Genomic DNA, 10,901 nt, shown 5'->3' on the forward strand with positions numbered 1-10,901 from the left:
AATTAAAGAGCTAAATAAATCTCGATAAAATCGTACATCAAAGTAGCTTAAATATATAAAATATTTGCGACGGATTTTTAAATCGATTATAGACCGATAGTAAAAAAATATATTCATCGACATTAAACATACAATACAATCAACAATATCGATAATTGGCAGATCTCAGACGTGCACAAAGAAGGCTGCACGCTAAAATGGAACCCGCCACTAGACGACGGCGGCGCTCCCATCGACCACTATCTCGTGGAGAAACTGGACACCGAGACCGGTAGATGGATGCCGGCTCTGAAGACCAAGGACCCGAAGGCCGAGATCGAGAACCTGGTGCCTGGACACGAGTACAAGTTCAGGGTGTCTGCTGTTAATAACGAGGGACAGTCTGAGCCATTGGAAGCTGATCACTCGATTATCGCTAAGAATCCGTTCGGTGAGTAATTTTTTTCAAACCTTTTTTTGATATTGACCATGTTCTTTTTTTTTAAATATAATATTCATGGACTATTTATTTATATGTTTCAAATATTTTTCTATTTAATATTTTAATATTAATTTCACTTTATAGAGTAGCTGTAAATTGACATAAAATAACAAAAGTTCCGTAATTTTAAATTCCATCACCTTCAATATGACTAACATGCCAAATCTATTCATATTATATGTGTTACTTACATTGATATCATGGTATTCTTCAGACGAGCCCGGCAAACCTGGAACACCTGAGATCGTGGACTGGGACAAGGACCACGTGGACCTCAAGTGGGAGAAGCCGTTCAAGGACGGCGGTGCCCCCATCACCGGCTACATCATCGAGAAGAGAGAGGTCGGCTCACCCAAGTGGGTGAAGGCATGCGAGGTGAGACATCGATATATTCAATTTGAATATTCGAATGACGCAGTGATAACGATTGTAAGGAGGAATAGATTAATTTAAAAAAATATCGAAAAAATAAAATGATAATAAAAAATCAATATTTTACGTTTTAGAATTAATTTAAGATTACATATCGTACGTTAGTATATATTATCGACGTTTTTATGAAAGATAAGTCGTATAAATAATTTTAATAAAAATTAAATGTTTATTTTGTTGAAATGTTTATAATCTTCCAGTACTCAGAGAAGTATTGGTCACTAAATATGGCATACCAGTGTTTTTTTCTACATTACAATAAGAATACTATTAAATTTCCCTAGGTCGGTCCTAACGACAACGACAAAGCAACAGTACCGAACTTGGACGAGGGCGTGGAATACGAATTCCGCGTGAAGGCTGTCAACGAGGCTGGACCTAGTGAGCCCAGCGATGCTAGCAAGAGCGTTGTATGCAAGCCTAGGAGACGTGAGTGTCATCAATAATGTACTTAAAGTATAATTTGTTAAGGTAGATTTTGATTTAATCACTTTTCAGAATTATGGATACTTTATTTTTGAACTTTACGATAAATGACCATCTGTTTGTTATCTTAACTTACTGTTTATCAAACTTGATATAGTAAATATTTTCAGAAGATTTTAATTAATCAAAGAATCTTGAAAGACCTGCCTTGCCACGTCACTATTTTTTTTATTGATTTTCATATATATATTTACGTCGATAATAATTATATTTATTAACAATTCTAACATTATATACCACTAATAGTATATACTATCGAATTGATTTAAATATTCTCTATATCACAGTGCCTCCCAAGATCGACCGTCGCAGCCTCCGTTCCATCAGGGTGCGCGAGGGCGAGCCCATCTCGCTCGACGTCAAGGTCAGCGGTGAACCTCCGCCGGAGGTCACATGGACCCTTAACGGCAAGTCCGTTAGCAGTGGCAACGGACTTAAACGTAAGTTCTATAATCTTAAAATTATTAGACAAATTAATTTCAGACTTTTGAAATAATGTTTAGTTTTCGTGGGGCTTATAAAGTTCGATAGGGGAAATTAGAGTTGGTTTATTTTAAGTAATTGAATGAAAAAGCTATATTTTTCTTTGTATATACCTACCTTGCAGGCCATAAAAGAAAGAAATTGGGATTATGGAGCAAACAGGCCTCTTGAAAGTTAACAACCAACCGGCTTAATTTTAATACAATAATTGGCTAGTAATATAGATCTTGCTGAAATATTAATAAATACCTTTTTCCAGTGGTTAACGTGCCGTACATAAGCAAGTATCAGCACTCGAGCCCGCGTCGCAAAGACTCCGGCATGTACAAGATACAGGCTGTCAACAAGTACGGACAGGACACCGCCGAAGTCGAGATTATTGTTACATGTAAGTATTTATATCGATTAGTAATTTTATCGATATTTCATTGACGATAAGATCGATTTAAAATAAATCAAATATAACTTGTATGAATTGTATATATATGTCCTGAGTTGTGTACAAGTATACCATATATCAGCAGGTTGATATCGATTATCGAACAATCAAGATTCCATAAAATAATTCAAAAACCTTTTCCAGCGAAACCGGACAAACCGGAGGGACCTTTGGAGGTGTCCGACATCCACAAGGACGGTTGCACGCTGAAGTGGAAGCGGCCCAAGGACGACGGCGGCGAGCCAATCGAGGCGTACCTCGTCGAGAAGTACGACACCGAGACTGGCACGTGGCTGCCTGTTGGCAAGACTCTTGGAAATGTGCCTGAAATGGAAGTAAGTAGTATAGTATTTTCACTGGTGGTAGGTCTCTCATATGTGAGAGTCTACCTAGATAGGTACCACTGAAATGTCTATTTCTGCCGTCAAGCAGCAGTGTGTAGTCACTGCTGTGTTCCGGTTTGAAGGACATTGTAGCTAGTGTAACTACTGGACATAATAAGACTTAACATCTTATGTCTCAGGATGGCGAGCGCCGTGGAATACCAAACAATACTTTGTAACTTAACGTGTTGGATTGTATTTTTACTGTTTATGGACCGTTGTATTGCTTACCATTAGGCAAACGTCAAGCTCGTCTCGTCATCAAAGAAATAAAAAAGAAAGAATAGTTCATGAGTGACATATCGGCCTTTAAGCCTTTAAAATTTAATATGACGAAATTTTAAAGGCCGAAATATCCATGATTATTAATTATTTTTACGTTTTTCTTTCAACTGCGAGAACTAATCACTAACTAGACGTGAATTTAAATTCTTTACTTGCCAATACTTCTTTAGTTACCCAGATTAAAGGTGAAACAAAATGTATGAAAATGAACCTTGAGGTATCGCCTTAAGTTTCCCATTGTTGCATATACTAATAATTGCAGATGCTGAGGAAATTGCCTCTCTTTCGATATTTTGATTTTACTTATAATATAAAATAATATGTCATCTAATCGATGGTATACAGTTGTGAAATTAATTTAAGAACATATACTAAAGAATTGTATTTTACTAGGTGGATGGCTTGACTCCCGGACACGAGTATAAGTTCCGCGTGAAGGCGTTGAACAAGGAAGGCGAATCCGAACCTCTTGAGACGTTCGGCGCTATCGTCGCCAAGGATCCGTTCAGTAAATCCACATACAGAACATAAGTTGCAGGACCTTGTTATAGACAATGTTTCCAAATACTATAAAAAAAAAAAACTATTTAGATTATTACAATATTTGCTTTTAGTATTTGTTAAAATGATTATTTTAATCGATACAATATCGATTTTTCCAATAGTATAACTTTTTTTTACAATGTCCTATATGGGTTAGACATTGTAAAAAAAAGTAATCGGTAACAATATATCGATGTTATGCAATGTCTAATCGATATGTTGTTACCGATATAATCGATTAATAACTTTCGTTCCACAGCCGTACCAGACGCGCCATCAACGCCAGTGCCTGATGACTGGTCCGCCACTCACGTGGATTTAAAATGGGAGCCGCCCATCTCCGACGGTGGCTCGCCTATCGTCGGCTACATTATCGAGAAGAAAGACAAGTACAGCCCGCTGTGGGAGAAGGCTGTGGAAACTCACACACCTACGCCTACCGCTACTGTTAACGGGTGAGCATCGAATTTTTTTAATGAGTATCGATATAAACCAAATCGGTTTTTTATCGATAGGGTAAATTTCGAAATTTATCGATAATACAGAAGCATTATGCAACTAATTCAATGCATTACCTATTTTACTTTTTTTAAGTAAGATGATATGACAATTAAATGGTAGACTTTGCAAGCAATTTTGAAAGCACGAACCGATTAATTCGTATGTCTATAAACTAGTACATAAATCTCATTCATTTCATCATACCCTAAATATCTCTTATCTAATTCTTAATATCGATATCCCCAGCCTGATCGAAGGCAACGAGTACCAGTTCCGCGTGATCGCTGTCAACAAGGCCGGCCAGAGTAAACCATCTGATGCGTCCAAGAACTTCGTGGCGAAGGCCCGCTTCCTGGCGCCGAAGATCGACCGTCGTCACCTGCGTGACGTCACACTGTCTGCTGGATCCACGCTGAAGCTGGAAGCTGCCATCACTGGCGAGCCGGCTCCAGCTGTGGAATGGAGGTATGTTTTGTACTGTATACCGTCTAACGAGGAAATTGAAAACCTGCTTTGAGGGTGCCACTTTTGTTTTTACATTTTAAGGTTAATTTTGTTAGTACAAGAAATTAGTTCCATATTTTACCGCAATATGGCGAGGTATTAATTTATCTGTTCAGGCTATAATAGTAAATTAGTTAAAGGCTACAATATAATTGTTAAAAAGTATATCACAGTATAGTGTGAGTAAGACTGCTCTATTAGGGTCTCTAAATGTCGATGTTAATTGTTTGTCTCTGGTTACATGATTATAGGAAAGTAAAAATGTATATAAAACGTACTTTAAATCGATTATTAACTTATCGATAAAAAATATTTCCTATATTAGAATCATAAATTAAATCTCAATTTTATTCCAGATACCAGAACATGCCGCTCCGCCCATCGAAGGCAGTGACCATCGACAATCCAGAGTACTTCACCAAGCTGGTGATCCGTCCAGTGCGACGGGACGACTCCGGCGAGTACACCGTCACCGCGGTCAACTCTAGCGGCAAAGATACCGTCACCATCAACGTTGTGGTCACCGACAAGCCTACCAAGCCTGAGGGACCATTGCAGGTAAGCTACCATAAATTGGTTTCCTTATTAGTACTTTAAGATTTTGTGAAGTAATTATAACTGAATTACCTTATAATCGATTCCGAATCGATAATTTATTTTTGATCCTGATGTTCTTGTAGCTTTTGTTTTACTTACACAAGTTACGAGATATGAATTAAATACTCAATGTTACTTAGAATATTACATTCTTGGACAGAATATTTAACAAGAGAAATGAAGAAAATGCCGATTAGAAAACCATAAGATAGAAAAATTTACATTATATTCTATGCTTTTTTATGTTTGCCACCGGATGCAGTTTTTGTGAATTACTTCTACTATGCAACCGTATGGTGTACTTGTAGTAGGGCATGTACAAAATTAAATAACTGATTTAAGAACAATACAATTCTCATATTTTTCAATACGGAATAAAAAAAATAATGCCAATTTAAATAATTTATGCAATTATCCAAACCAGTTCTAACACATTGCTTTTTGCCAGATTTCGGACGTACACAAAGATGGCGCTACGCTCAAATGGAAGAGACCGAAGGACGACGGTGGAACTCCCATCGAGTACTACCAGATCGACAAGTTGGACACTGAGACCGGATGCTGGGTGCCCTGCGCCAGATCCGAGGAGCCTAGTGAGTAGACAATACATCGACGATCCCTACGTAAAGTATCGAATCTACAAAATTGCATTTTGCAGATTCGATACTTTACGTAAGGATCGTCGAATATACATCGCTTGTTTAGTGTTATATTACCATGGCGATAAGCATTTCGATCCTTATTGTCTTAAGTAAATGCAGTTCATTTTAATAAGGACCGTCGAGATATTTATTCAGGCTAAAGTTATAACAATGATACTAAACGAATCGGTTTTGATGAGTGATATAAAATTTTGGTGTAATTGAATAAATTATTTAACTTAATTTTGTGTTAGTTTAATATGTAAGCAATAATTTCGTGTAAATTTTTTCTCATACTGATTCAGATTTGTAATATTAATCGGATCGTATTTTGTAAATTATTTTAGTATGAAAACATGAAAAATAAATTGTAAATTTTCTTTTGATTTCAAAAAAAATATCGATAACGACTTAAAACTTAGAGTACGTTTAAAGATTTTATCGATAATTTTTTGATAAGAAATCGATATATTCACAATAATTTTGTTTGCAGAATGTGACGTGACCGGCCTGACGCCCGGCAAGGAGTACAAGTTCCGCGTGTCCGCCGTCAACTCGGAGGGAGAGTCCGAGCCGCTCGTCTCGGAGGAAGCCATTGTCGCCAAGAATCCATTCGACGAGCCTGGTATGTTGCACTCCAAACATATTAGTAGTTAATTAATACGAAAGCGTTATTGAAAAGTATGGACATATACAATATTGGTTTATGTTGTGGTTTTATCGATGATCAACATAAACTAATTTTTTCGATTTCTCAAATAAATAAGTTTTAAAATCGATTATGTCATTATCGAGAAATTCATAATACTTGGCACCTATAGACTCTATAAAAAAAATACAACGGTAAAAAAGTAATGTAACATGTACTAGTATAAAACCTTATACTAAAACTTATATTTGCTACCCTAGGTGCACCAGGCACGCCAACAGTCACAGACTGGGACAAGGACCACGTGGACCTCAAGTGGACCCCGCCACGCGAAGACGGCGGTGCTCCCATCGAGGGATACATCGTGGAGAAGAAGGACAAGTTCGGCAACTGGGAGAAGGCGCTCGAAGTGCCCGCGGATAAGACTAACTGCACCGTCCCCGATCTTATTGAGGGACAGACTTACGAGTTCAGGTAATTTGATAAAGTCTTATGATTCTAGGAAAAATATATATTGAAATTATTATGACTATTTACAGTGTGATAGAAATAGATATTGTTGTAAAGTGATACAAATTAGGAAAAGTCAATACAGATTTGGATAAAAAAAATATGATACATAGTATGATATATAATTCAGAGGATTATTTTCAAATTAGTCAAGCTTTGTCAATTAATGTTTAATTTAAAAAGATCCCAAATTTAACTATTGAAATATCCCAATATCAAAAAACCCTCATTGTTAGATTAATCCTATGTATAGGATTAAAAGTTATCTACTTCTTTTTGTACTAATAATGATCCTTATACGTTCAGGGTACGCGCTGTAAACAAGGCAGGACCAGGCGAGCCCAGCGACAGCACTCACCCGATCGTCGCCAAGCCCAGGAACCTGGCGCCCAAGATCGACCGCACCAACCTTATCGACATCAAGATCAAGGTCGGACAGAAGTTCGGATTCGATGTCAAGGTAAGCTTTTTTCTATGATTTTTTTTGAGTTGGTGATTTAAAAAAATAATCCTCGTGCTGTAGGTAGGTTCAAAGTTAATAAATTTAGAAAATTTACGTAACATGCTTACCATTTTCTTCCGTATCAGGTTACTGGTGAACCAATGCCGGAAACCAAATGGTTCCTGGCCAAGAAGGAGGTCAAGTCTGGCGGTGACATGAAGGTGCAACACTCTGACTACAACACCAAGTTGAACTGCAAGTCGGCCACCAGGGCTGACAGCGGTAGATATACCATCACCGCTGAGAATATCAACGGCAAGGACGTCGCTGAGGTTGAGGTCATCGTGCTTAGCGCGCCATCGCCGCCTGGCGGACCTCTTAAGGTTCGTAATTTCAGATAGTAGATATTCTGATATGATTTTTTGGGTGAAGTATAAATTCGATATGAAATTAAAAAGTACATTTGATAAATTAATTCGATAAGATTTGTTTTTTTATAGAAATACATGTGGGTTTTATAGGTTTCAGAATAAAATCTATCGATAAAAAAGTATCGATTATTAAATAAATTTTATCGATTTGAAATTGATTATTGTAAGCCAATGAGACATAACTGATATTTTAATGACCTTATCTCACAAAAAATATTAAAATCCCAGTAATCTATTGTCCATTCACTAAAATTATCTTTATCATCACTAATAAAAGACTTGAAATCCCTCATCAGGTATCGGACGTGCACGCAAACGGCGCCACACTATCCTGGCGTCCACCCTCAGACGACGGTGGCCAGCCTGTCGAGAAGTACGTGGTGGAGCGCATGGACGAGGCCACCGGCCGCTGGGTGACAGCTGGGGAGACAGACGGCCCTGTCACCAGCCTCGCTGTCGACGGGTTACAACCCGGACACAAGTACAAGTTCCGCGTCAGTGCTGTTAACAGGTGGGCTATGGTTTTGATACCTCATGATAAATAAAATTGCTCTAGATTTTCAAAAGTTCTATGAAATGATAACATAGGAAATAAATGTTATCTTGTTATTTATACTTAAGATTTACATAATGAACCTATTTAGCGAGATTTAAGTAACTGTGATGCATTTATAAATTATAAAACAAAATGCGGGTCCACACGTTTTGTTTTGTACGTTCAGTCAACCGTAATGAAAGAATTATGATGTAAATATTCGTTATGATAAACCATGAAAAATTATAACTGTGGATATGCTTTATTAAGAACCCAATATGTTTACGATACTCTTATAAAATAAATGATGAATGTTTCCACCCACACAGACAAGGCCGTTCCGACCCGCTCACAACCCCCCACTCGACCGAAGCGAAGAATCCGTTCGACGTGGCCGGCAAGCCGGGCACTCCGAAGATCAAGGACTTCGACAGGGACTTTGTGGAGCTGGAATGGACCAGGCCTCAGACCGATGGCGGCGCTCCGATCACCGGCTATGTTATTGAGAAGAAGGATAGGTTCTCGCCTGATTGGGAAGAATGTGCACAGGTATGTTTCTGTCCTATATTTATTATTGACATTGATGGTTAATAGATATTGCATCCTATATCGATAAGCACCAATAAGTGGGCAACAAGAATAGTTTATCATATTTTTAATATTAATCGATTTTAAAATTTATAATCGATTTGGTAAAAGAAATTATACATTTTGAAAATTTAGTTTTTTCTAGTTATATGCATAAAATAATTATGTTAATACTGTGCTATTGTTCATGTATGATTTTATGAAAATGTTATTTATTACAGATCGAAGGTGACGTCACAACCGGCAAAGTGCCAGACCTCATCGAAGGCAACACATATGAGTTCCGTGTACGTGCGGTCAACAAGGCCGGCAAGGGTGAGCCCAGTGACGGAACTGCTCCTCACCTCGCCAGGCCCAAGAACCTGCCGCCCAAGATCGACAGGAACTTCATGTTCGACATCAAGGTCAAGGTCGGACAGAACTTCGACCTCGACGTGCCTGTCGCTGGTGAGCCGACGCCAACCAAAGAATGGCTGCACGGAGACAACGTCGTCCTCAATACTGACAGGATCAAGGTCATCAACGATGACCACAGCACCAAGATCCGTGTTATCGACGCCAAGCGGGCCGATACTGGCACCTACACTCTTAAGGCTAAGAACATTAATGGAACTGACACGGCGACCGTCAAGATCTTGGTCATGGACGCACCTTCACCACCAGAAGGCCCGCTCAAGGCCGACGACATCACAAAATCTGGATGCACACTACGCTGGAGGCCGCCCAAGGATGACGGTGGTAGCGAAATCACCCACTACGTCGTCGAGAAGATGGACCAAGAGAACATGCGCTGGATCCCTGCTGGTGATGTCAACTCATGCAGCATTAGGATTGACCATCTCATCGAAGGACATGACTACAACTTCCGCGTGCGTGCAGTTAACAAGCACGGCGAGTCGCAGCCACTTGTTGGCCATGAGCCGATCACTGCCAAAGATCCCTACGGTACACCCGACAAACCAGGTACCCCGTCGTCAAGGACTGGGACAAGGACCACATGGACCTCGAATGGGTGCCGCCGAAGAAGGATGGTGGATCTCCCATTACCGGATACATTATCGAGGCAAAGAAGAAGTACGGACCTGTGTAAATGGCAGCCACAGTGCCAGGAAACCAGACAACCGCTACTGTACCTGGGCTTACAGGAAGGCGAAGAGTACGAGTTCAGAGTTATCGCTGTCAACAAGGCCGGTAACGGAGAGCCCAGTGACGCCTCTACTCCTCAAGTCGCCAAGGCCAGGTTCTGCGCGCCGCACTTCGACAAGATGCTGCTCGCAGACAAAACTGTTAAGGCTGGACAGAGAATCCAATATGAGATTCCCATCGAGGCATCGCCTAAACCAACTGTCGAATGGCAGATCAACGGCAAAGTTGTTCATCCGTCAGACAGGATTGACATTCAGATCTTGCACAATAGGGTCATATTAGACATTCCATTCTCTGTCCGCGCTGATGGAGGAGTTTATAAATTGACTCTTAAGAACGACCTGGGAATATGCTCAGCTACAGCGCAAGTCACCGTCCTTGACAAACCTTCAAGGCCCGAGAAGCCTTTGGTGGTGTCGGATGTTACAAAGGAATCATGCTCGCTGTCATGGAAGGTACCACTCGACGACGGTGGTTCACCAATTCTACACTATGTTATTGAGAAGATGGATCTATCTCGTGGTACCTGGTCTGATGCCGGTATGAGCACTTACCTATCCCACACAGTTACAAGACTTATTCACATGAAGGAGTACTTGTTCAGGGTCAGCGCTGTCAACGCTATCGGACAGTCTGAGCCTCTGGAGTTAGACAGGGCTATCATCGCCAAGAACGAGTTCGATGAACCTACCGCACCAGGCAAACCTCAAGCTACCGACTGAGCAAGAACCACGTTGACCTGGAATGGACTCCGCCCAAATCGGACGGTGGATCGCCTATCACTGGTTACATTGTACAGAAGAAAGAGAAGGGCAGCCCATACTG

General features: G+C 39.9%; 1 protein-coding gene across 1 annotated transcript; it reads left to right on the top strand.

Annotated features, from left to right (window-relative positions):
* Positions 1–161: 161 nt before the first annotated feature.
* On the top strand, positions 162–10,881 carry LOC119191736 (twitchin-like). Its single transcript, XM_037445604.1, has 18 exons — positions 162–430; positions 696–856; positions 1,198–1,342; positions 1,687–1,839; positions 2,142–2,270; positions 2,466–2,656; positions 3,383–3,497; positions 3,792–3,987; positions 4,280–4,498; positions 4,894–5,095; positions 5,583–5,727; positions 6,269–6,400; positions 6,685–6,898; positions 7,241–7,394; positions 7,523–7,759; positions 8,104–8,318; positions 8,672–8,891; positions 9,152–10,881. Exons 1-18 carry the CDS (start codon positions 280–282, stop codon positions 10,796–10,798), a joined length of 4,626 nt encoding a protein of 1,541 aa, XP_037301501.1. The 5' UTR covers positions 162–279; the 3' UTR covers positions 10,799–10,881.
* Positions 10,882–10,901: the final 20 nt, after the last annotated feature.

The sequence above is a fragment of the Manduca sexta genome, unplaced genomic scaffold (assembly GCF_014839805.1).
Source record: "Manduca sexta isolate Smith_Timp_Sample1 unplaced genomic scaffold, JHU_Msex_v1.0 HiC_scaffold_1860, whole genome shotgun sequence".
Taxonomy (NCBI): Eukaryota; Metazoa; Arthropoda; class Insecta; order Lepidoptera; family Sphingidae; genus Manduca; species Manduca sexta.